The 27,020-nt window shown below is 44.8% G+C and overlaps 1 protein-coding gene across 3 annotated transcripts in view; it reads left to right on the forward strand.

The window, feature by feature from the left end:
* The window catches only part of Snx24 (sorting nexing 24), a 146,990-nt gene extending 130,951 nt beyond the window's left edge, over positions 1-16,039 (forward strand). The window contains exons 4-8 of one of the 3 annotated variants that reach the window (NM_001370761.1): positions 8,187-8,281; positions 9,734-9,766; positions 10,295-10,359; positions 14,634-14,729; positions 15,509-16,039. In NM_001370761.1, coding sequence (NP_001357690.1) covers positions 8,187-8,281; positions 9,734-9,766; positions 10,295-10,359; positions 14,634-14,701 — 261 coding nt within the window. In that variant the 3' untranslated portion in view covers positions 14,702-14,729; positions 15,509-16,039. The other 2 variants (NM_029394.4, XM_006526221.4) reach the window with 2 other exon arrangements.
* Positions 16,040-27,020: the final 10,981 nt, after the last annotated feature.

A 27,020-nucleotide genomic window follows, 5' to 3' on the forward strand; every position in this document is an offset into this window, starting at 1 on the left:
CATATGTGTGTTTTGCACACCAGAGGAGGGCATCTGATCCCATGAGACTCCAGTTATAGACAGTTACAAGCCACCATGTGAGTGCTGGCAATGAACTCAAGACCTCTGGAAGAGCACCCAGTGCTCTCTAACGGCTGAGCCATCTCTCCAGCCCCAGAAATCTGCTTCTTAGGAGCAGGGGAAAACCAAAAAGGGAAGGAAGACTTATGTTGAACTTGACCTACAGTGAATTCCCACAGATAAAGTCCTGCTAAAGCTGAGTTTGAACCCCCAACTATAAAACCCAGGAGAGAATCAACAACCATGATGAAGGTGAGTGAATTCGTGCACACACGGACACACACACATAGACACACACACACACACACACACACACACACGGACACGGACACGGACACACAGGGTCACACACATACACACACACACACACACACACACACACACACACACACACACACACACACACACACTAGATCAGTTAAGAAACATTTTAGGAATAGCCAAAGGAAAAAAAAAATGAGTTCATGGCCGTTTGGTTCTGAAGAATGCTACCATTGCCCCAGTAGTTAAAATATAAGTCAGATCCTATCACACATATCATACCCACCATCCATGGAGCATTACTCACAGGCCCTCAAGTCCCCTAGGAAGTCCTTCCCATAACCACCCTGCCAGCTCCTCTAGCTTCTGCTCTCCCGTTCTATTATTCCATGTTATTGTTTCTCCTGGCCACTTTTCAGGCTTCTCCTGTGTTCTTCCACAGGTCTTTGACAAAGTTGTGCTTTCTGTTTAGAATAATTCATTCTCTTTACCCTTATTAGCTCACTGAACTCTCAGCTCCAGAGTCCCTTCCCCAGGGAAGCTGTCCTTCTCCCTACGGGTTAATAAGGGCAATTTGCTACTAACGATCAGGGAGAATAGCTACTTCCTTTCAAGATACTAACCCTGTTTGCAGTTTCCTGTTCACTTACTATAATTACAAGTACACCATTCACTTCAGCTCCAGAGGGTAAGCCCCAGGAGGCAGCACATAGTCTATGTGGCTGAACACCCCGTCCCTAGCTCTACGCTTATGCAGGGTAGAGACAGACATGTTTATATAAGTAGATAATGCAGAAACAGAGCTTAAGATATGATATTAAAGTAGCCCAGAGGGTAGTTGATTTCCTAGTATCTACAGTTTGGTAGTCATCCATCCATCCATCCATTCATCCATCCACCCATCCATCCACCCATCTATCCATCCATCCATCCATCCATCCATCCTTAGAGACAGAACCTCAATAGATTGCCCCGACTGACCTGGATCTCTCTATGTTGACCAGACTAGCCATGAGATCATAAAGATAAATCTGTCTCTGTTTCCTAGGGTACTGGGATTAAAGCTGTGTACTACCACATCTGGTCAAAAGTTATATAGGCAGAATGGCACACACCTGTACTCTCAACACACAGAAGGTGAAAGCAGAAGAGCCAAGAGTTCAAAGCAAGCTTAAGTTGCCTAATGAGTTCCAGGCTAGCCTAGGGTACATAGTGAGGCCTTGTTTTTAAAAGAGATTTGGACCAGAAAGATGGCTCAGTGGGAGCAGGCACCTGACACCAATGCTGTCGTGTGTTTGGTCTCAGTGACTCACAGGATGGAAGGAGACAGCTGATTCCTGCCCGTTGCCTCTGCCTTCCATTTTCACATGTGCGCGCATGCACACACACACACACAAAATACAATACATTTTAAATGAAAATTTTTAAAGAATTTTTTTCAAACTTTCTTAACCCCAATCACATTATTTCTTTACAAATTTTTCATTCCTTAAGTAGGCCTTTCTTGGCATTCAACTTCCCATGTAGGTCCTTGGATTCTTCTTTTTTATAAGACAGTCTGCAAAGGGAAGGGAAGCCTTAGCAGCCAGCTGTTTGAATTCTGTAAGTAGCACAAGTTCTGCCAAGGCACAGGCTGGACATACCTTGGGGATGGGGTCACATCAAAACAAAGACTGCGCGGGGCCCCGGGTTCTTCAGCTACACACCTGCTTCTTATTTTTCAAGAGGGTTGCAATCTTCCTGAGATCTGTGTAACGCATGTTTTTTTAAAAAATCACTTCACTGGTTGGCTCATTGTATGAATTGTGGCCGAATGCCGAGAGGTGGCTAAGTGGGAGACTGAGGACCACAGAGCCTCCACGAGCTTGTAGGCTTGGGTCCCAGCGGACGGTGACACTGAGGCCCACTTACTGCTGTGAGGAGATATTGATTCCCCTCCTCCCCCTGTTCTCAGCGACTCGTCTGAAGTAGGTATGGTGTGAAGCATCCTTCCTAGACAAGGGAAGAAAAACTGTCACGGTGAACTTTGTCACTCCCCAAATCAGACATTTCAGACCAAACTAGATAGAATGGAACCATTTAGAGGACTCCCTAAAACCTCCTGACTTCTGAGACAAAGAGGTCCCCCTGCAGCTGTAAAGCATTCTCACAGGGAGAACATGCATGCAGCCCATAGCAACGGGGAGAACATGCATGCAGCCCATAGCAACCTTACAGAGGAAAATATGTGTGCTGTGGATGCATGCATGCGTGCGTATGTTTAATGTTATGAAAAGGTAATAAAAGGATCAAGCAGCAGAGCTCTGCGCCGTGATCACAGAAGGTTAGCAGAGTGGGCTCATTCGAGCTTTCAAGATGTTCCCTTCCTGTTATAATTGGCTGCTGGGTAGGCTTGGCCCTAACTAGAATGCCAGCGTTCGATTTCAACCGTGTCCTCAAGGAGACGTGTCACCATTTATGCTGGCTTCAGTGACAATTTTCTAAAATGGAAACTCGTGGGAAATCATTACAGTGTTTATCCGTCCCCCCTGTCGGATGGCGTTATCCTGTGATATTTTACCAGTGTTTTCCACCCCATGATGGCATCTCGCGGAGGTTAAGGCAGAACAGGTCCCTCTGTAATTTTGTGACCACATTTTACTTGCTGCAGAAGAAAGGATAACTGACAATTAAGTATTTGGGATGCCACAGAAAGAACCTGTGCAACTAATCAATGACACCCTTTGGGACCGGGATTTTATAAAGCTGATAAGGTGGAAAAAATCGGGGTTTTGTGATTTGTGTTACATGATGATAATTGCACCTTTTCAATAAAAATGACATTTCTGGAGTAAACACTGAGCTGGCGAAGCTGTTGTACCAATGCCATTGTTTTTCTTCCCCATTCAGACAAGGGTTTGTAAATGGCTTTATAGAGTAGGACACACACACACACACGCACACACACACACAATGCTATGTAGAGAAATATAATAAAGTTTGGCCTTTACAAAGCATTCTTAGTTGCCCAGTTCTAATACTTATTGGAGTTTTAATATTTATTAGATGCCGTGATACCCAAGTGTGTCACGTTATATTACACACTCAGCATGGTCCAGTAATTTAATGCTGTTTCCAGTGTCATCTTACTCACATGCATGTATTTGAGACATATTCTGAAATGATAAACTGGAGGAGTGAAGAGTCATAGCTGTGCTTTCGGATCACCTGTGGGGTCTCCCACCGCATGTGTTAAAGGGCTCGAATCCAGCTCAGTGTTTATAGTCTTTCTTTTCCCACACTGGCCATTCTCCTAGTTTCACTGAGCAGGCTTCAGCGGGAGGTCGACCTTTTCCCTGTTGAATGAGACAGACTGCTTTGAACCTGCTGAACTACCAGTGGATTACCACTTGTTACCAGCTACCCTTCGTACTGGAAGAGCCACCTCTCCCCCAACCCACTGCTGTCTCATTGCCTGAGCAGCCTACTACTTTGGAAACCACAGTCTCGTGGTTACTGTCATCGCTGCCTCTGGCCCTTCCTCGGTGTATAGGTCTATCACGCTCTTTCTCTCTCTTGGATTGCAGCGGGAGGGAGGGGCACCTGCACTGAGTGAGCTGGGGGCATTCAGCTCTCTTGACAGCTCATAGAAGAAGCCCTTCATGCTGACCCCACCACTGGAGACCCATAGCATTTGAGTGGAAGCGGCTACTCTCTGTCTTGGGTCTGTGATTAATCGTGCCTCTTCCAGTATTTTTCTCAGTGCTTAGACCTGTAAAATGCAATGGGATTTATTTCTAGAGTTTTCTCTAATTTGTCTAGTTCGTTTTGAATTACACTGTCTTCATAAATTATTTGCCAGGCCTCTCATGCCAGCTTTGCAGGAATGGGTGAGCAGCATGGAAACCCTGCTACCAGGGACTTAGGATAACAACTAAACAGCACTGACCCCAGGACCTTAGAGCCTCTTGCCATCAAAATGCTTCTCACCTGACAGGTGTAGAGGTCTAGGCTTCACCAGTTGGAGAGAGTCAAATATTTTCCCTAACAGTTCCTCAGGTTTAGGAACCCTACGCACTGTTGTTACACCTTGAGTTGTATGTAGAAGGCACAGAACACGGAAGCAGTAAACATGGAATTCTTCTTAGAACGAGTCAAGGGATAGATCTTGGTCTGTCAGGGAGAATCCTTTATCATAGTGACTTCGATGCTTAGACAAATATTTTTAACCACAGTCCAGAGCTACAGACAGTGATGTGGATGGAGCACACAGTCCAGTGAAGTCTTGTTAGACAGGAGGGAAGGCCCCAAACAGGAAGCCGGTACATCTTTTGGGTAGCTTGTGAACAGCACTGGTCTGTGTGTCAGGTCCCAGGCCAAGTGTGAGTGCTCAGGGCTCTGACTGTGCAGCCTAGCTAAAAATGGGGTGGGGAGGTCCCCTCTGCTAGGCTGTCAGGGGTTTACATCGCCTCTGAGGGAGGGGGAGGGAGGGGGAACAAAGGGGTGGAGAGAGAGGTGGAAGTGAAGGAATGAGACAGACACACACACAGACAGACAGACAGACAGAGACTTAGTTTTATCCAATTTTTTTTTTAAAAAAGGATCCACAAATCACATATGACTAAGATCTGTTCACCGCATAGATAACCATCCACGTTTTCTAAGTGGGTAAAATGAGTCCAGGATCAAGACAGCAGAAAACACACAAAAGGAAGAGAGTGAAATCTCTCACATGCTAGTTGTGTGCCAGAGACTCCTGGAGATGTCTCCTTGAATCCTCACGAGAACCCCCTAAGTACAAGGAGGAAGGATGCAGACCGAGTCCGTCTACTACGAAACCCACGTGCCTTGTGCACCCCACTGCCCGGAGAGTAAAAATGAATTCCATCAAAGATTAACAAAGACCGGCAATCTAAACCAATGGGGACATGATTTCATATTTAAAAATGTGATTTTTTTTTTCAGTGCAGCTGGGAGTTTATCTGGGGAATAAAGTTGGGGGATTCAAAGCAGATGGGTTCTGGGAAGATGTGGGATGCGTCAGGGCGTGGCTTTGGAAAGCAACGGTCGGTCGCTCCTGAGCCTGAGCATTTCAAGCACTGAGGATGGAAATAGAACAGCTGAGAGGCCCCACTGGCTGTCCCATCTCCCGCATGAGATCATGTGTTTATGGCCCGAAAGGCTGAGTTGACCTAATTTAATTCCTTTTTGGCATCTCTGTACTAATTAATGACAGTTGTTTCATTTGTACATATTATATTAAATTAGGTGGATTTTTCATCTTTGGACTGATTCTTTTTTTGTGCAAGGTTTTCTAACAGAGCCGAGGGATCCTTCCTGACCACATAAACAGAAAGCCTTACCCACACCCCCAGCACACGCAGGTGCCACTTCCTTTATGACACTAAATGCCAGAGAGAAGCTTGACCATTGTTCTCTGGAAAATATAAATTGAGAATGTCCAGGGAGCAAAAAAAAAAAAAAAAAAAATAGGTGCTCTTAAGTTTCTAGAGTTTTCTGTATTTCTTTCTGCCAGGATGTCTTACCTAAAACAATGTGGTCATCTGTTTGGAGAACCCCAGGGAGAGTGAACAGAATTAATTCCTGTCCCTGTGTGCAGTGTAAACAGCTTTTTGCCTGTCTTTTGTCATTAATGATCATGCTGTGGATGTAGCCAGTGCATTGTAAGCCAATCTGTCAAGGCAAATAAACAATTCACCTTGTTAAAATTCCCTAAATCTTGCATTAATAAAACCAAAGTAACCCCCTGAACACTCAAGAGATGTCTCCCTCCATACTGCGTGATGGATGGTATGTCCAACGAGCCTGGAAATTAAGTAGTTCGGGTCATTAAAAGTGTCCCACACTGCTTATTGATTTAATTTATTTTAAAAAGGTAAGGGCAGAGATAAGGATTTTGCATCCTCCATTTAAAAAAAATTTTTTTTTTAATCTGAAGGCTACCACCTCTACAAGTAGTTAAAACTATTACTGGAGCAAATTGCCCTATATTTAGCACAGCTTTAAGTTTTATTATTGAAATGACTGTTCTGTCATCCCATTAAGCCGACATCTAGGAATATCTTGGTAGTCCTTACAGCCTGTGTCACAGCAAAAAAAATCCAGAACTTCTAGAACTACTGAAGCGAGCATCTCTGGGCATTCAGAAATCCCCTTGGGTAGATGGGATTTGAGATAAATGTCAAACAATTTGAAAGAAATGAACTGAAATGTTGGGAATTATCTCTGTGGGCAGAGAGCCCCTTCCCTCCTTTTGTCTTCTCAAGTTTTTTGTTTTTTCTCATGCATAATTAGGAAAAGGATATTATATCTGAGATGGGGGTGGGTGTGCATGGATGGGTCAATGAGAGAGAAAGCATTCGGCATGGTGCAGTATTTTAACTACCACCACACGCTAAGTTGTTTGAGCTATGTGTACCTTCCTTCTTTATCCCATACTCCACTGAACACACCACCCTGTTCACTGCCGCACCTGATACAAGGATCGGTCGTTAATTAATTAGTCCAATTTATTTCACGAGTAGAGTAGAATTCCCCATCACTTTCTTCTCCTTTCTCTTTCTTTATTCCTTCAGATCTTTCTGGTACACTGTGGGGTGTGAGGGATGGTGAAAGCTCAGATACCCTAACTTTCCAGATGGGCCATCTCTGGGACCTGAACAGCAGGAGAATTGGGTACTTCAAGGCAAAGGCAGGCCTGGCAGCCTGTGTGGCCCTGAACCATGTATATGGTCGGAAATGAGTGGTAGGATTCCAGACTTGTGAGAAATGGGGCTACTCATCATGAAGATGATGGTATGCCCAAGACGAACAGAAGCACTCATTTGACCTAGTTTTTTTTTTGGTGTTGTTTATTCTGTATGTAGCTGTTACAGCTGTTCCTAAGATGACGTCAGGTAACATTTCACAGATTCACATCGTTCTCTAGATGACATGCAACATGGTCATCTCTAACTGTAAACCCAGCGCTGAGGAGGCCAAGGCAAGAGGATTGCTTTGAATTCAGGGCCAACCTGGGCTCAGAGGACATGCTGAAGAGGCGTTCGGTGGCCTTCAGTGCTTTGCCTTAGTTGGGGGAGAGGAGCAGGCATCAAATGTGTGTAGTCCATTGACACATGTTGGCAGAATCTTTAAAAATGCATAAATATGAAAATGCACTCCGTACTCCTCGACATTGCATAATTTGGTCCTCGGCGTGCTGACACGTTTATGCCATTATGCCAGCTCTTTAGCAAAGCTATTTAAGTGGGAGAACTTTATAGATTTTTTCCCAATAGATACCCTGATTTACACTTAGTGGTAAAGTTGTCACTGACCCTTTAAGTGGAGCTGTCCAGATGGCAATAAATGTCAACTGACCCTAGTACAGAAGCAGGTGGTAACTAAGGGCTTAGACTAAATCTTCCAGATGGGAAAACTGCAGGATTTCCTATGAGTGGTGCTGTGCTCTGGAAATGTAAATACTTTATCACTCAATAGCAAAAAAAAATTTGATTTGTGGATCTTAGCAGTGTTGCGGATATGCCTGTGGTTGGACTGTGCAGGCTGGATCAGAGTCTCTGTGAAGGCAGGAGCCGTGTCCAGTGCTTCCCCAATGAGCATCTGTTAGCAAGCATCTGAAGGCTGGAGACGACGCCTCTGTAAACTGAAGGAGTAGATAAAGTGCAGGGTGTACGCATACTGTATAGATGGACGCCAGCCTGCACCTGTGATGGGTGGCCTGGAGACCACTCCTCAGATAAGTTGTGAGGAACGTTGCTGGGGCGGACTTTGATGGACAGTTATGACTTTTTGATAGCGTTCTTTTGATTGGTGGCCTAAGAGACGCCCCTCCCATTTCTAATTCTTTCTTTCTGCTTTCACAGGCCGTCATTTTGGAGAATGAAGAGCTTCCCAAACTCTTCCTTGACTTCCTCAATGTACGGCACTTGCCCTCTCTACCGAAAGCAGAAAGCTGTGGGTAAGAACTGCCAGCTTACCTGTGGGTGTGTTTTTAAAGTTACTCTTCAAGAAACGGGTTGTTCTAGCAGATACCACAGGGCAGTCTGGCCACACCTAAGCTCTTGGTTGAGGTACCGCTCTCTCATCCCTGTGCTTATAGTGAGAAGCATCCCTCCCGAGTCTTCATCTCCATCTTGTAGCAGACAGTCCTGGCAAAGCCATGCTTACGCATGAGGAATTCACCTGTCGAATAATGGAGTCACTTAAGTGTCGCAGATGGTAATTACGAGCCCGGACAGTGTAACTGAGAACAGTCCTTTGACTTGTGCCAAGTATTCATATAGCTTCTTAAAGATATACTTTTATTGTTTAAGTCTGTGCATGTGTCTGTGTGTGCTTTGTTTGTAGACGAGGTGCCTATGGAAGCCACAGGAGGGCACAGTCCCTCCAGAGATGGAATTACAGGAGGTTGTGAGCTGCCCAGCATGGGTGCTGAGATCCAAAGCCAGGTCCTCTGGAAGAGCAGCAAGTGCTCTTAACCACCCGGCCTCGACATCTCTCCAGCCCCCATACTCTATAGGTTTAAAGCTATAGATGCCGACTTTAGAGATTATTGATCCAACACCCCTCATTTGGTTGTTGGTCAGAGGCACAGTATTTAAGTGCTTAGCCCAAGCCTTGTAAGTGGCAGAACCCAGGCCTTCCAGGGGGGGTCTGCTTTCTTTGACTGCTGCTTCTCCCCCAAGAGCTCCAAAGTGATGGGTTCTAGTCCCCAGTCCCTGTCAACTGTAGACCTAGAGGCGCAACATCCCAGCAGCCAGAGAAAGTTCTTCTAAAGAATGAAATCTACAGCAAGCCAGGCTGAGCGAGCCTCTGAAATCAGTCAGTGGCAGTGTGGCCCAGCCAGCCAGGCCACAGAGAAATAAGGCAAATCCAGCAGGGGAAAGGGCTTTACCCATCTCCCCCTTCTGTCTCCAGTCCTTACTGAGATCAGACTAAACCCGAGCTGTCTGCTGAATGCAGGGCAGTAGACACCTGCCACCGCTCATCAGAACTGTAGCCTCAAGGCCCTTGCCACTCACCCCAGAGCCTGAATCATGTTCCACACACACCAAGTAATCTCTATAGCCAATGTGTTCTGTCCCAGCCTTCCTGGGAGTACAGCTTCATAGATACACAGAGACATTAACTGTGCAGTGAAAATTAGGTCTTCTTACTTCTATTTCAAACTAAAGAAGAGTAAAAGGCCATACGATTTTTAAGTGATCTTCAGTAAAATTGAAACTTCCAGAATCTTCCAGGCTAAAAATGACTTAAGATGAGTCACTGACCATGCTGTGGCCCAGCATGCTCTCTCGATTTTTCTGTTTGTTTCCCAATTCAGTGCTGAGGATATGATTTTTTTGTTTGTTTGGCACAAATATTGGCCCAACTTATTTGGTCTTTTTCTTTCCTTTTATAAACATTTCAGATCTTTCGATGAGACAGAGTCTGAAGAGTCAAGGTAAGAACTTAGTCAACCAAGAGCTAGGATAATCAAAAATAAAACTGCGGTTTATTAAGTTTGTAACCACCCATGGAAGACGTGTTGAAAGTCATGTTTCTCTTGAAAACCTTTGTTGGATATTGGTTTTAAGGTGATAAATATTTGATAGCGATTTGCATGAGGATTTGATAGAGAATTGCTAAAATTGGGAATGAAAATAATTAAGAGCCCCACATGGCTTCACACAAACAATAAGAATACTGTTTTACTTCTCATCAAATCACAGAGTTGTGGGAAAGTACTTCCCGACAGTGGTACCTACTGCAAAGATGAGTGTCTGTTTCATTTCCCAGAGAGGCATATCTGGAAGGCAAATGCACCTCCCATAATTCCCCTGCGTGTTTTTACTGTTATTCACCCACACTGGTAGATGCAGAGACCTGAAGACGTTCCCACCAGCAGTTTGATCCCCTCAAAGCTAGTTTGTAGTGTTTTCTGTTTACCATCGTCCCCTGATGCTGACATGCCTGTTTTTGACCTTTCCAGCAAGCTGTCCCACCAGCCGGTGCTGCTGTTCCTTGGGGATCCATACGTCTTGCCTGCAGCCAGCGGTAATCAAACCTGTCATCTCCTACAGCTCTTTACTGATCTGCCCCCGCACCACATAAACCACGTTTGTAATACGGGGCTAACAGAGTGACATCGGTCCAGGGCTTAATCATCTGCCAATAAACCAGGGCTCTCGGAGTAAGAGACATTTAGAATTTTAATTGGGGCCGGCCTTTTCAGGAGGAAATGTAATTTTTCTTTCTCTCTTCCTGGCCTATTTTGAACTAGAGAAAGAAGGGATAAAGGTTTTTATTTTTATTTCTCTCCCCGCCCCCCTTTTTTGTGATGTTATTTAGACTGCTGTTTGTTTTTAATCTAGATGTCAGAGTTCAGCCCCAAGGTTCTAGTCCTTCTTAAAAAGTCTTCTTTCCAAAAGCCTTGTGTATTTTTTGCAGGTATACCTGTGTTCCTATTTAGATTTCAGTGTCTTTGGTGCTAAACTAGACATTTTTAAGTTGTATATTTTAAGTGCAACTAATTGATTTAAGTGTAACCATAATCGATATTTTAGCATGCATCCTTTTACAGTTCCAATCCCCAAGAGTCCTTCTCAAAGTGTTCTCCTATGTACCATTCCCAGAGGGCAGGCGTTCTCAGGCATAATCTACAAGCAGCAGCCTTATAAAATAGGCTCAGCAGGTAATATCACTGGCTAAAGGACAAAATCCAGGCTCAGGGATGTGGTGACTAGCCAGGCTCAGGTAGACCAACTGAGGCCTGGGCTTTCCCTTTCTTTCAGCATATGGGGTCTCCAGCCTCTGAGACTCACAAGTATGACAGCCACACGAGAGCACAAGGGAGCCGTTGTTTCTGCCAACAAAACCTTCCTACGAACTGGAGAGAGGGGGCTGTCTCAGTAGCATGGGACTTGTATTAAGATCACCCCACTTAGCTACCAGTAATGGAAAGGTGGCCAGGACACAGACGGAGTCCACTAACAGACTCCTCTGAATGATCAGAGAGCTGCCTCAGCTGTAAAGAATACAATTTCATGGTGGCTTTTTGTGCATGTCTTCTCGGTAAGGAAGAGTTGCTGCTCTTAAGAATCACTTCCTGTGTTTGATACATTTGTATATTAGCTGGTGACCTACTAAAATATCATATTTAACAGCAGTAGTACAGCCTGGTTTAGATTAAGTAGCCATATTATTTTTTAAATGGCTGCATACATAATTTTTCTAGGGATTGTCTCTATTCAGATATTTCATGCACCTACCCAAAGTTCCTGCTACAGTGGAGAGAAGCAGACAGTGACTGGACAGGAGTATCGAGGAGCTCGGTGGGAGGGTCGGCGAACATCTGACTTGCCAGCCTTATATCAGGCTGTAAGGTTATTAAGCAGCACCTACCATACAGCGCACACTTTCACAGTGCTGACCAGACAAGCCTCTGGGAAGCAGCGTCAGGGGCAAAGGTGGAAAGAAGGAAGACTGATGTGTGTGTATTGTTGCTCACTTGATCGTGTGGACCAAAATAAGGGAAATTTTATTGAGAATAGCTAGAGTTAATGGGTTTGGTGGTCGGGAAGAAACGGGGGTTCGAGGGCCAGCCTTCATGCTGTTTTCTTAGAATTTTGCCACACCCAGTCTTAGAAATCTGACGCCTCTGGCCTTAGAGAAACTTTACCTGTATCGTACTGTGTTGTTAAGATGCATTTCGGCTCGTGGAAGTCAGTATTCCTGAAAATACTGAATGTGGAGATAATCTGGAGATCTACGGACTCCCATATACAGTCACTCTCTTGACATTTCAGACGTCTGTCTAAACATCCTTTTAGAAAATGCTAATACTCAGGGCTGGATAGGTGATTTTTATTGGTAAAGAGATTGCCACCCAAGCATAAAAATCTTGAGTTCCATCCACAGAACCTACATTAAAAAAAAAAAAGAAAGAAAGAAAGAAAGAAAATGCCAGTCATGGTGGTGCAAGCTCTGGAAGCCAGCACTTTAGAGGCAGGTATAGGAGGATCCCAGGAACTCGCTGGCCAGCATGGCTGAATCATTGTGCTGTTAGCCACTGAAACCCTGTCTGCAAAAACAAGGTGGACACCTTCTGAGGGGGACCCCGGAGGTTGATCTCCACCTTCCATATGCATGCATGCACACACGTGCATGCACACACACACATTAGCCAGACCATTGCTTCAAATACACAGATATATAGTATATTGCAGGCTTTTAAAGATCTGACCTGTGAAAAAAGTGTGTGTGTGTGTGTGTGTGTGTGTATGTTTGTGAAGCAGAAAAGTACACACTAAGAAAGCCAGTGTCTCATCCAGAGACAGCTCACTACTCATGTAGTGGAGAAATTTGTTAAACTGTTTTACTTGTATCATTGCTTGCTAGCACCTGTCCTATGACCTGGACAGAGACCATATCTTCCTTATATTTCCAGTAACTGGATGGGTGCATGGCCTGTGGAAACAGGCAAGTATTTACTGAGTGTCAGGCCCAGCCCGTGAACTCGGTCACTCACCAACATTAACCTGTAAGGAAGGTGTGAGCTCTTCTTCACTCTTCACACAGCTCAGCTGGAGTCAAAGAGCTGGGGGGGGGGGTGACTACCTAGGATGCAGAGCCATTTCGAGAAATGTTTGCCAAGGTAAACTTGTCAGTAATCCAGCTAGTTACTTGCCTCTTGCCTTTGACCAGACTCACAAGTATCTCCAACCCAGAAGGTCCCAAACTGAGCTGACTGGTTTCTAGTCCACCCTCCTTCTTCAGCATCCCCCAAAACCCTCGGGCTAAGTAGACAGAAACCCAAGGAGCACCTGTGATGACTTCAGTTATTACCATTTTCTTCTCCTTCCCCGCTTCCTCCCTCTCCTTTCTTCCAGCCCCTTTTGTGAGGCAGAGTCTCACCATAGACTATATAATTTACAGTCACTATATAATCCAGGTTGGCCCTTACCCTGACTGAGGTCCTGCTGAGCCTCCAATTCCTGCAATCACAAGCAAGAACCACCCCCCCACCCCCCATCCAGCTTAATCCTTGACTTCTCCCTGTTGTCCATAGTCACTTGTGGGTGTCATCAGGCACACGCAATTCCTTCCTCAATCCATCCACTTCTCCGTGTCTTGTGTCAGGATCTCCCTCTGCACTGTGGCGATGACCACGTGGGTCTGTGCCCGCCTCACACCTCTCCAGTACGTTTTTATGAGTGGCAGTCAGTCTTCTCTTCAAAATATTATCTTGTCTCACTTCTCTTAGAATCCCTCAGCAACCTCGGTGTGTTTCTGACAGAGAGCGGACTCCCACGAGATCTCAGGGCTGAGCTGGAGCCTTCCCTGCTTCTCCAAGGAAGCTCGGTTCCCCTTTTGCATGACTTGACACGAGGGTAGCCACTCTATAGGGGATGGATGTATGAATAAAGGTAGTAAGGTATTGGCCCATTTGCATAATAACTCTTATATATTGGTCCATTTGCATAATTAACTCTAATATATCGGACCACTTGCATAATAACTCCATTCAGGGCGCTCAGCTTTCACCTAACTCCCGATGTAATTGTATGCAGATCGAAGCTTAGACATACTAGCCGAGCCACGGGAAGACTGAGCCCCCTGCACGGTCCACACTACTTTACCTGCTCTGACACTAGAAACTGGCGCAGCCCACTGGATACCATCGTGTCCCTTTTATGCCTTCTACAGAAATGAGGCTGGTTTTTCACGTTTGACAGACTGACTTGTTAGAACTTGGCCCTTTCGAGTTAAAAAGACAGGCCCTGTCTTTCTGTCCTTGAGACTCGTGCCCACAACTGCACACACAACTTGGACTGAGTGCCTCCCTAAGCCTCGGTGGAAAAAAAACAAAACGCAGCCAAGTATTCCCAGTAGAAATCTTGGAATTCCTTCAAGTGTATTGAGATTTTGTTAGAAATTGAATTGCCAGCGTGATCCATCTTCCTTGTGAGGAAAACACCCAGATAAAGAACGGGGGCCTAGCGGCATTAGCTGTTAGAAGAGCAGCCCCTGAATCGATACACTACAAATCTGGCTGTGCAGTTCTGATGTGCCTGGTGGTAGCCAAAGTGGCCTCTGGCTTGACAAATGGGAGCGCCCCTTGCCCATGGGCAAATGTGCCCAGGTAGTAGACCTGACCGCTGACACTGTGGCCTTGATCTCTGACCTTCCTTCCCGACCAAGGGCGAAGGGCTCTCCTATGCGAACTCCAGAGAGATGTGGTGGCTCTGACCCTTTGTCCCTCTGTCCATAAAACACAATTGTATGTTGTTGATGCACAGAAAGAAAAGCAGCTTTCCTCTGTTTTTCAGATTTTCCAAATGTGGTCATCGAAGGAGTTCTTCATGGGATATTTTTCTCTCACCTGCAGCCCAGGTAGAAACCCTACCCGGCTGGAAGAAGCTGAAGTGAGTGTCGATGCCGATGGCAAGAAAATCGATATCTCTACCAAGTTAACCGAAACTCTGAGACACAATAGCTCTAGCTAGTGGGAAAATTCACAGTTCCAGCTTCCTTTGGAGCAGGGACATTTCTATTAGAATGGTGCTTTTAAAATTAGAAACTGAACCGGGGTGGGGTCAGTTTAAGACCAATTATGTGAGAAGTGAAAGGGAAATTACAAGAGAGGTTAGGAAAAGGAGGCCACAGTGGATTACTGGGAGTGTCACAAAATAGAGCCAGCCTCTGCTTCAGTCACACTACCTGCTAATTGGAAATCATGTCTTGAGTCACGCTGTGATACTGAACAACTTCGGTGGCCTTTTGCTCAGACCTTGGACACCCTCATCTTTGCGCCATGAGAGTTCTCTCAGTGGGGGATACTGTATTCTGGAGTGTGGGCACCTGAAGAGTATCCCGGAGCCCACTGTGCCGGTCTGAGGATCCAGTTATACTGACAGTAGAACACACTTTCATTTCCATTACAGTGGGGATGCCTCCCACCTACAGATTAGCTGCCAGCATCAGTGCTGGAGATGAAATGGGTGTTGGGACCACCCTTGAGAGCACTCTAGAAAGGCGCTGTATGGGAAGTCTGACCTCCCTCATCCTCTCCCTCCAGTACTGGAAAGTATGAGTGCGCCTCTGAAAACCAGCTGACACCCCTGGCGAAGTTCCAGGGGCCGTTCCATATAGAAAGTACGTACTCTAAACACTAAAATCAGACTGCAAAATTCTTGTCCTGCAGGAATGGGACATGGGGTCACAGTGGCCACAATAGGAGCAAACAGACTGTTTGTGGCACGGTTCCCTCAATGGTGTACACCCACGCCGCTGTTCAGGTTCCTCTTCACTGACATCACGTATGGATTAAAGTGAGTTAGATGCTCGATGCTGTCTCTCCACTGGATGTCAAACAGACGGTCATCTTTCACTTAGTGATGGGGTAGAGTGCGTATGTCCTACCTGTGTGTAAATGCTGATGAACAGCCTACTTACAGCTATGAATTTTCATAAATTTAAATGTGGGAGGAAATATTTAAAATTAAAATACCATGTCATGAATTTTTATTAGAGCCTAAACCTACAGATTGAAAGCCTGCTGCAAACTTTTAAAAAATAACATTTTTATGATGGATTGTGTAATCACATGTTGGAAATAAAGTAACCAAGTGTTATCAAAAAAAAAAAAAACTAAATAGTGAAGTATTATAGATACTTTTTTAAATGTTTTTATGTTACTAGCTATTTTGAGTTAAATAAAAACAAACAAAAGTAAGTATTTGAGTTTGTCTTTTCCCAGAACTCTCTTTCCACAGAGACACACAAATACCAGCCATGCCACATTTCACATGGTCATGAATTTCTGATCTGGTGGGGGATAAATTACTTCATCCTTTATTACACTAATGGATCCTCGTTAAATATCTCATGATTTACCAAATTAAAAATGTCAGAATAAATAAAGACCAAATCTATAGTAGTATGCTACTCAAAACCCCCTTTTAGCTGACAATGGTGGCTCGTGCCTGAGATCCCAGCCCTTGTGAGACAGAGACAGGAGGATTGCTCTAAGTTTGAAGCCATCCTAGTTTAGACAGCTAGTTCCAGATCAGCCAGGGCTACATAAAAGCCCTTGTCTCAAAACCAAGACACAGATAAGTCATTCTTTTTAGGAAATCAAATGACATATTAGCAATGACCTTTTAAAAAAGTATTCATTTTAAAATGTAGTGTATTGACTGGAGAAATGGTTCGGAGGTTAAAAGCAGCCCCAGAGCCCTGGCTGCTCTAACAGGAGTCCTGAGTTCAATTTCCAGCACCCACATGGTGGCTCACAACCATCTGAGCCATCAATACTGTACTGCCGTGAGACCCGATGCCCTCTTCTGGTGTGTATACAAGAAGACAAAACACTCATCTACATAAAACACATGAATAAATCTTGAATAAGATGAAATAAAATTTGAGTATATAATCTTATCACTTGGTGTTCTTGGAAGGACTTTAAACCACTAAAGGTCTTGTAAGCAAGGAAGATTGTATTCCTGAAGCTGAAAAGACCTGAGTCACTTTCTCGGCACCCACCTCAGAGGCCTGGCAACACGCGCTCCTGCAGTGCAGACGCTGGAGAGGTGGAAACAGGAGGGTCATGGGACTCAACGGCCAACAAGCCCAACTAAATCGACAACTTCCACCATTGTCCAAAGACCCCTGTTAAAAAAAAGAAATTGAGAGCCATTGAGTAAGACATCTAGAGTCAACATCTGCCTCCACATGTGTGCACATACACACAGGAACATATACATACCAAAATTCAAAACAAAAAGTCAGTTTATACACGGCCCCAAACAATAGGAAGTTGGCCTTCATCTCATAGCCTCCCATGTTTTTCCACTCCATTGCCCACTAACATATAGCCAACGTATATATTATAATGTCATACCCCCACTGCAATGGATTCTGGGAAGAAGTTAGTAGCCTCTGGTCAACACAGATCAGGATAGATGGTAACATATATTTCTATGGTTGGAAATATAAAAAGATATATAAAGAAACCCCCCTCCCAAACCATCACTTGAATATCCTCCCTCCTGTGAACAACCATGGTACTTAGGTTTTCTATGTAGTGCTTTGAGAGAGAATTCCTCTGTAAGCAAGAATATATTGTCCATCTAATATTTTGTGTTTTTAGATTATTTTCTATGTGTATGAGTGTTTTGTATACATGTATGTGTGTGCAACACACACAGACTTTCCGGGCGCCCTCAGAAGAGTGTCACAATTCCCAGTAAGGGGGGCTTCAGGTGGTTGTGCGCCACAGTGTGTGTGTGCCAGGGACTGAACCTGGGTCCTCTCCAAGTGCTTTTGGTTCCTAAGCCATCTCTCCAGCCCCAGCATTGAAAGGTGATACATCCTGTTCCCCCTTTTTACAAACATGGTAGCCTGACATACCCATCTTTTATACATATCTTCATTTAAAGACACACCTTGACAGTCTATGTTAGTATTTCTCTTTATAGTTGTGGCCTATGCAACCAGTACTATATTTGTGAATATGTCAGCATTTTCTACTATAAAAATACCAGAGACAATTTTCTATATGTGTTCTACACACTTGAATTTCAATAATAATTTTCAAAAAATTATGATCACAGCAAAACTTTCATATAAAAACCCATGTGTAGATGCATGCTTATAGTATTTTATTATTGGGTTCTGTTGGTTATGTGTAAATATGATATCTTACTCTTGGGTTCCATCGCACATAGCTGTATGCTGCACAAGTTGTGGACTGTCCAAGACCACAGCATGCCACACGCAAGCTCCCCAATATGAGTAGCACACTGAGCCATGCCTGACGCTCTGGAGCTGGGGAAGTAATAAAAACTGATCCATTCAAGGCATAGCAATAGATTCCTGAGCAATAGAGAAGGGAAGGGCAGAGGACAGAAGGGGAAGAAAAATCCCATTGCCACATGAACCAGAATGTAGAACATTCCCGCCTGCTTCCCCCACACAGCTGTTGACTGATGTTCTGTCCACCTGTCCACTGGTGCTTGCTCTCCCACCTCAAGGTTGTCCTGCTCATTTGCATACAGACTGTCCTGGCCCCAGTGTCCTTCCTTCTGATGTTCCTCCCTGCTGCCCTTCAAAGGTCATCCACTCATGATCACTGCTGCCTGGCAACCCCTGCATTGGTAAGCTCTCTTTGGAAAGTGTGGGAATCCCACAATTAGAGTTTGGAGAAATAATCACACTTCAGAAACAACAAAGGGCTTTCGGTCTCTCGTGGTAACTTTGATCAGCAGGAAGGTGCTGCTTCACACTTTGTTGGCGGTTCTGGCGTACTCCAGAGGATGGCTACTGTGAAGGGGACACAACGAAGCTGCTCTTACCGTGCATTGCATCTCTAAAGGAAATAGGTAACAACTCTCTAAAATTTACATAGAATTTCCAGATGAGCCAGTGGTTCTGGAAATGAGGGCAGTAGCGCCTGAAGATGGCATTTGTGTGTCTCTGTTCACAGAATTGTGTACAGGAGCCCAAAGGAGAGACGACCTAAGTACCCATCAGTAGAGAAAAGGGAGAAAAGCAAGTGAGTTCTTAAGTGTGCTGTGTGGATGAACATTGAAGACATGAGCTGAACAAGCTCGTCACGCAAGGACAAATACAGTATGGTTCCATCTACACGCGGTATTTAGAGTAGGCAGATTCCCCGATGGCAGAATCTACTGGTGGGTGTGCCCGGGGCTGGACGAAGAGGGCATATGGGGAATTAGTGTAGCATGGGTTTGTTTGGAGAAGATGACAGTGCTGGAGATGGATGGCTTACAACATGGATGTGCTCGCTGCACGGCGCTGACAGTGCTCAGAATGATTGATTTCATTGTATATCCATTGCCTCGACAGGGAACAACGTGAAGGAGGTCCGGGGCAAGTGGCGCTCTGTGAATACGGACAGAGTACGCCATGGGTGCTCTCTGCCATGGGTGCAGGAGTTCTGACACATCCTTGCTGCCATCATGGTCCTGGAAACCTCTAAAATTCAAACTGGACCCAAGATTCTAAGATTGTCATCTAGAGCCATGCATCAGGACCATTTAGGGTTCTGAGTCAGCCTGGGCCATCCCAGGTTAGAACCATAACAGACAACTGCTGTTTGGAAGCACTGTTAGAGACTATCTTTAGCATCTCTTCAAAATACTTCTGACTTACTCTTTGGCAATTCCATACATATATGCAATGTCTCATTAGTGTATATAACCCAATCTTCCTATTCCTCTCAGACCTCAATAGCCTACACTTGTGTTCTCTTCATTAACCCACTGATTCTAACTAATGCTGCCTGCATGAACCTATGTGTGTCAAGATCTGCTGGTTGGGTGTCTGCCAACTTAACAAAACTAGAGTTTCCTGGGAAGAGGGATGCTCAGTTGAGGAATAAACTCCATCAGATTGTACTGTGAGCATGACTGTGAGGTATTCTCTTGATTAATGATTGCTATGAGAGGGTCTAACCCACTATGAGCAGTGCCACCCCAGGAAAGGTGGTCCTGGGTTGACTAGGAAAGCCATTTGAGTGGGTCATGATGAGCAATCCAGAAAGCACTGTTCTATGGTCTCTGCTTTGCCTTCTGCTCTGCTTGAGTTCCTGCCTCCATGTCTCTCAATGATAGATCGGGATTGGGATGTGTAACCTACTACATAAACCCTCTCCTCCCCAAGTTGCTTTTGGACATGGACTTTTTCACAGCAATAGAAAGCAAAGTCGGACAGGTGCCATCCACCATCTCGTGATCAACCCACTAGTAGCCACACGCCCAAAGAAAATTGGCTCCCTTTCAGCTGCTGTAATGGCCACATTGTGTCCAGAACACAGATAATCTTACATTCCTTCTGCCCTCTCTTTTATGATATTTCCTGAGCTTTGGGGGAGAATAGGTTGTTATAAATGTCACATTTACAGCTGAGCACTCGATAGTCATTTATTTGGAGCACTTTGGCCAGTTATGAGTCTCTCTGTTAACCACTGCCCACTGTAAGCTGAAGCTTCATTGACAGAGGTAGAGAACAGCATTCATCTATGGGTATAACTATAAAGATTTAGAAGGTGGGTTGACGATATGCCCATTTAGAAAAATGGTAAGTTCTTCCCACAGGCCTGGACCTGAGCCATGAACGGTTGATGAGGTTCACAGTCCAGATATTAGTTCCTTCCCGAAGAGCAGGCTTCAAATCCAATCACAAAATGATCGGTCACCCCCATTATGGTCATGTCGCCATTGCACTAGTGGGTATCACTTGTGTAGTAGGTCAGAATTATAATACCCTGGACCATTGATTACTGCTTACCCCAAACCCTACCCACACAGTACCTTGGGTACTATAAAAGCTCACCAGCAGAGAGGACGTTTCCAGATCAGTTTCAGTTTGATTTCTCAGTGTCCTGTAAACAATGTGTGTTATGTCATCAGTAATAGAGTCATTTTATCTAGTTATACTGATCAACTAAGAGCGATAGCATTAATCTGTGTTGTTTGGGAACACTGACGCCTTCTGGCCTATAAGTTTAGCCTCTTAAGGAATTTCTCTCTCCCGTTCTCTTCTCCTGTCTCTTCTCCTGTGCAACCCTCGCCCCCTTACACTTCAAACTCTTCCTCCACTCTCTTTGTCTGTCTTTGCAATCATCTGCTGTGTTGCCTCTGCTGGCCTTAAATTCTTGGGCTCAAATGATCCTCTTGCCTCAGCCTCTTGAGTAGCTAAAACTATAGGCACCTGCCATCGCACCTGGCTGAGCAATATGTTAAATTTACTTTCATTACTCCTTTAGAATCCACTATCCAAAAGCACACCTATTTAAGTCAGGATGCTGTATGTGGCCATAGGAAGAGACTCTGAAAGAGATCTCAAGGGTGATTGACAGATCTGAGGAACAGCCTCATTCACTGTGGCTATACACTCTGGGGGAAGTTCTATATTCACTTTGTTCTCCATTTATTCAGTGAAGTGCACTTGAGCTCCTCCAGTGTGTTAAGACACTGTAGTAGCCCTCTAAAGAATGAGGATATAATCCCTGTTTCATGAGTTGTCAACCATTTACTAAAGAGTGTCTTCTGCTGTGCTGCACTGGAGAACAAAGTTTAGTCTGTTACTCTCGGCAAGTCAACAACATCTTTGCTAATAATTGTAGATTTTGAGTTAAACAGGGAGGCTCGGGGAAGTAGCAGCCACTAATTCCGAACTGAAGTGTCTACAACATTTATTTTCTGTCTATGCAGATACATCATGACAGCCAGAATTTTGACCATGAGGCAGAATGAATTTTTGTGGGAAGAGGAGGAGACTATAGCAACTATGAAGCTATTTTTACTAAAAAGAATGTGAAAGCATGCTTGTAAATCTGACCTGCATATGTGAACCACTCTCGCCTTCGTGTCTGTCAGCAGTCTGTTTTGTTCCCAGCTATCATGACCGTTTCCCTTGGACAACCCCAGACCTTCCCCCATGACCGTTGTAGGACTAGAGTTTTCTCTACCTGCTCCATTGCGTTCTGTTTTAGACAGCATCTTGCTACACATAGCTATAGTGGAAACTCAGAGATTCATAATAATAACAAGTAAGCATGCATTTTGGGCTGGGAGCCGCTCAGTAGATCCTGCTCATAGAAGGTGCCTTAGAAGCCTTACCACATCTGAACTCAGTCATGTGTTATTATCCCATGCCACCATGATGAAGGTCAAAGCTTGAGGAAGAAACCAGCTTGACTTGGTCCACCAGTTTATTAGGGGAACCAGGATTTGAAATCTTATCTGCAGCGCTCGGGCCAGTCCACTTTCCAGTCAGCCTTCTCTTTGCAGCGTTAGAACTCTGGATTGTGTGTGTGTGTTCTGTTCACACTGGCTCTTGCTGTGTACTCCAGCCTGCCATTGAAACTGTGGTGCTCCCTCCCACCTCTGCTGCTGGAGTGCTTCTGTGTCCACAGGATGTGCTACCACATCTCACTGGAGATGCGCAGCCCTCCTCCTGCTCTTTTTCTGCACACGTTGTGTGCTGGTACTTGTTTCTGGCAGCCATGGCCTCCCAGTTCCCTGCATGTGCCAACCCTGCTCCTTCCGGTGTTTCTTTTGCACATGTGGAAGACATGTGCCTGCTGTGGTGCCTCCGCACCACTTCATGGTGTCCTCAGTGACTTCTGAAGTGCAGTTTGTACAAGCAGCACCCACTTATTTTTGAGGAAACCCAGAATCCCGACTCGCATGGACAGGCCTCTGGAAAATAGCTCAGACCTGAGAAGACCTGAAGTGGCCCTGAATCCTGATGCACTTTTGATGCTCAGGGAGTACAGCCCTGGGCATTTCTAACTATCTCTACCTGAACTGAAATGTTAGCTAGTCGGTTTTAAATTTAAATTCATTTTAACTTGAGAGTGAGCAATCGTCACACTTGTAGGCAACATGAGTGGACACAGAGTCAACTACTGGGATAGCTAAAGGCCTCCAGCCGAAGGCCCAACCCCTCAGGACATTACTGGGAATAGGCCAAACTGTTAAAGTACTTGGTGTATTTAAATATTTGTGTAGTTAGTTTTGTTTGCTTTTGAGACAGGCTCATTATGTAGTCCTGGCTGGCCTGGAAATTAATATGTCAACCAGGCTGTCCTCAAATCCACAAAGATTTGTATCTTCTGCCTCCTAAGTGCTGGGATGAAAGGCACTTGCCACCACAGTCGGCTGAGGACTTTTTTTTTTTTTTTGAGACGGGCCTGCTAGCTCTCTTCATCTAGCTTAGACTCACTGTGTAGGCCAGGCAAGCCTTGAACTTCCTGTCCTCCTGAGTAGCTTCCTTAGAGCTATGGTTATGCTTGTGCTCCACCACACCCAGGTGATAAGGCATTTTAAGTATGGTAGAGGATGAGAGAGCATCCGCTTAGCAGTGATCGCCTTTTGCATCAACTTGTGTACCTGCTTATCGCAACCATTTCTCTTCACCCTGCAAAGAGGACAAGACATCTTTCTGAAATCTTGCTACTCTTCCGAATGTGGATTTGAATAAAGTAGAATCCTTGCCCTCGTGAACCACAGAATAGTGTGATGTTGTCTGGTGAATAACCACTTTGTAGTGGCAAAGTATGAGTAGTGCCCAGAGAAACTGATGTGAATACAACCCAGACTTGGGCAGTCAGAAATCTCCTGTCAGGTACAGACAGGAAGGGAGACAGACTGGTTCTTATTGGGCTTCGCCCAGCACAGCTTGGGAAGAGAACAGATGGGAAGGTGCTGCAGAGACCTGAGTTGAGTTAGGAGAGAACTTCGTGGCTTCTCTGGAAGTCAGTTGGTTAGTGTGGAGGCCAGTTAGGACAAGGATCAACACTCCCACTGACTAAGCCGTCAGGACGTGCTGGTTAGGAGTCTGGCTGTAACTTTATACCTGAAAACCAACAATGAGCTCTTCACAGGAGGTATGACCAAGTTTCTAAGAGCATGCACTTGTTAGACATGGAAGGTTTTTTAAAAACATGAAGTATGTGTGTGTGTGTGTGCACGTACCACTCATGCATGTGAAATGTCAACATGTGTGTGCATGAATATATACATTCATGCATGCAAGAGGAGACTAGGAGAGGATGTTAGCTGCCCTGTTCTTTTGTTTTCTACCTAATCCACTTCAAACAAGGTCTCTTACTTGTTGCTGGGTTTTTCAATCCTAGTAAACCCATATAAAAGACACACAATCCAGATATTTTAATTATAAGCCATATACCTAGATTGGGAAGATCTAGGGCTAGACTAACTTAGTCCCTAGCTCTAAGGCCCCTTGTTACTTGCTGGCTCTCTTGGCCACACAATACTGGTCCATAGTAGCTTCCTCTTCCTCCATCTTCCCCCCTCCTTCCCCCTCAATCATCCATTCCCACCTTTTCCTTCCATTGGCCAGTCACAAGTTCTAGCCTTGTATTGACCTGTAAGCAGACCACCTTAAGGGACTACTAGTAGCATTAGAATACAAGCATTATCAAAATATCCCATTACACACACAAAACTGAGAGCTTGCCACTTTTCAGCTGGCCAGCAATCTTCTTGTCTCCACCCCAGCCCAGAACTAAGGTATAGGTCCATGTAGCCATCCCCAGCTTGATCACAGGTGCTGGGGATCTAAACTAAAGTCCTCATGCTTGCAAAGCAAGCTGTCTTACCCATTGAGTCATCTCTTCAGCCAAAAATCTGATTTTTATTAAAAACAACAACAACAACTTGTGAACAATTCACAAGCATTAACAAGCAATTCACAATTTAGAATAACATCCATAATCTTTATCTGAAAAGACTCTTAAAATATTGCTTTGGCTGCTTAGACTGCTGTGGAATATGACGTTGAGAGTCTATGAAGGATGCCACCGTGATGTCAGCTGGCAGCAGCATGCCATACAACAGGCTGCTTGCTGCAGACACTTACCAAGGTGTCCCTGTCTCTGTTGACCATTCGCAGACCGCTTGCTAAGCCACATCTATGATTCCCTTCAGGCTTCAACTCAAAGATAAAAGAAGGTTGGGATTTATTGTGTTTTGTTTCTTATAGTCTGAAAAATAGTGGGTTTGATTTAAAAAAAAAAAGAATTAATCAAGGGGGTAAAAGAAAAGAAACAATTGAAAGCTGATTGTCGATGTGTGGCAATTTTTACACTCCATGGCAAAAAAATTCAGGTTTATTCTTTGGTTCATGATTTTGACTGTATCTATCGAAAAGAAGGTAGGTATAAAACACTCCTTGGGGCACAGATTGGAATGAGATCTGCTTGCTCTAGTGAAGCTTCCAGTCCAGGGAAGGGATAGATGCCTCCGAAAAAGTGAGCGAGCAGTTAAAACTCACGCTGAGAGCTAGGCAAGACTTCCACGGGAGCCACAGTGTGTCCTGAGGCAGGTCAGGGTAGTAAAGGAGCTAAGGTTTAACCAATCAGGGTGTTCCTGAAGTGGCTGACCAAGCTTCATTTCTGTTCTCCTGGGTGTTGGGCACAGAATAGTTTCTGACGTCATAAGAAACAGATCCATCCTTCAATATCAGGTGGAAGGAAAGAGCTTGAGTTTTCAAATGACAAAGGCTGCCTAATGAATGGGGCATAGAATAGCTTACTTAGGGGACAGGAATTTTAAAGGTCCAGCGTGCACCAAGAACAGAGTCCCTCCTTCTCTGGGAAGTTAGTGGATGTGGACACGTAATGAGTCCCCAGAGCCCTCTGGAATTAATTGGTGCTAGACAATCTCTTGTGCTCTTCCTTTCAAACTTGGGCTGGCCAGAATGGCTCCCCTTACCAATAGGGTGGTGTAAACAGGAAGGGTCATCTTCCTCTTTAGGAGGTAAACCAGTAGTACTACACCATCTACATTCACAAGTACATTCCAAGAAGTGGGCTCCAAGCCAGGAGTAGTGGCGCACGCCTTTAATCCCAGCACTCGGGAGGCAGAGGCAGGCGGATTTCTGAGTTTGAGGCCAGCCTGGTCTACAAAGTGAGCTCCAGGACAGCCAGGGCTATACAGAGAAACCCTGTCTCGAAAAAACAAAACAAAACCAAAAAAAAAAAAAAACCCCCCCCAAAAAAACAAGAAGTGGGCTCCAGGAAGCTTGCCTTCTGACTCTCAGAGCAGGCATTTGCCAGGGAGGAGAAGGCGACCCCACATGCACTGGCTGGGACCAGCCTTAGCAAAGCCTTCTGCACCAGACAAACAGAGAATGCCCATCTGCAGCCACGCACATGTCTCCTAAGCATCCTCAGTGAAAGAGTGCCGAGAGAAAGCTGCTGATGGGTTTTGCTTTATCTTCTAATATTTGTCACATAGACATTTTCCTGCCTCTCCTCCGATTCTGCGTTAGTGACAGCTGTTTTTCGCCCACGCTGGCGTATCACTAGCAAGTTTGGGGCTATGTTTTATCACAGCTAAAGCTTGCTCTTCACCAAAATCTCCATGTACTGAACTGCAGATTTAAGTAAAAAGCTGCTCTGTACTTAGTGGCACCAAAATTTTCCATTACAGAATACTGGTTTCACTTTTCCTTAAGCTGAAAAACACACACACAAAAAAAATGCCTTGAGGGGTTTTTGAACTTCTAAACCTCCTAGATCAAAGATCGCTTGGCCTGTCTGAATTATAAGAATGTTGAAAAACAAAACCAAGCCCCTTATAAAAACCCTGCCATGTTTTTGCCTTTGGGTAACTCAAAACGGCTGAACTGAGAACTGAGGTTGGTTGAGTTTTATTCAAAAATCTAAGAATTCGCCCAAAATGAAGTAATTGATAATCCCCCAAGCTGTCACTCCAACTAATGTGACCCAAGAATAAATTTGATCAAGCGCTTAGCTGATGATCCAGAAAATTACTAACTAGAACTGGTTGAGAGTAAAGCAGATTGTGGCTAAGATGCCCGAATGTTTTAAATTGTTAAAGTGATCCTAGACTAAATTGTAACAACTTGGGCTTGTTGATGGGTGTCCAGTGTAATTTCCCTCTGAGTCTACCCCACCCCCACCCCCACAGCTACACAAGTGCCCTTTTATCATCATGATCAGCAAAATAATGAAGTGTTTACTTCAAAAAAACTGTTGCAGAACATGCTAGACTATAAAAAGCAAGAGGTGGCTTGGCCAATAAGGTGTTTGATGACCTGAGTTCCATGCACAGAACACACATGGTGGAATGAGAAAACCGGCTCCCAAGGTCTACACACACACACACACACACACACACACACACACACACACACAC

Source organism: Mus musculus, chromosome 18 (genome assembly GCF_000001635.26).
Source record: "Mus musculus strain C57BL/6J chromosome 18, GRCm38.p6 C57BL/6J".
Classification (NCBI taxonomy): Eukaryota; Metazoa; Chordata; class Mammalia; order Rodentia; family Muridae; genus Mus; species Mus musculus.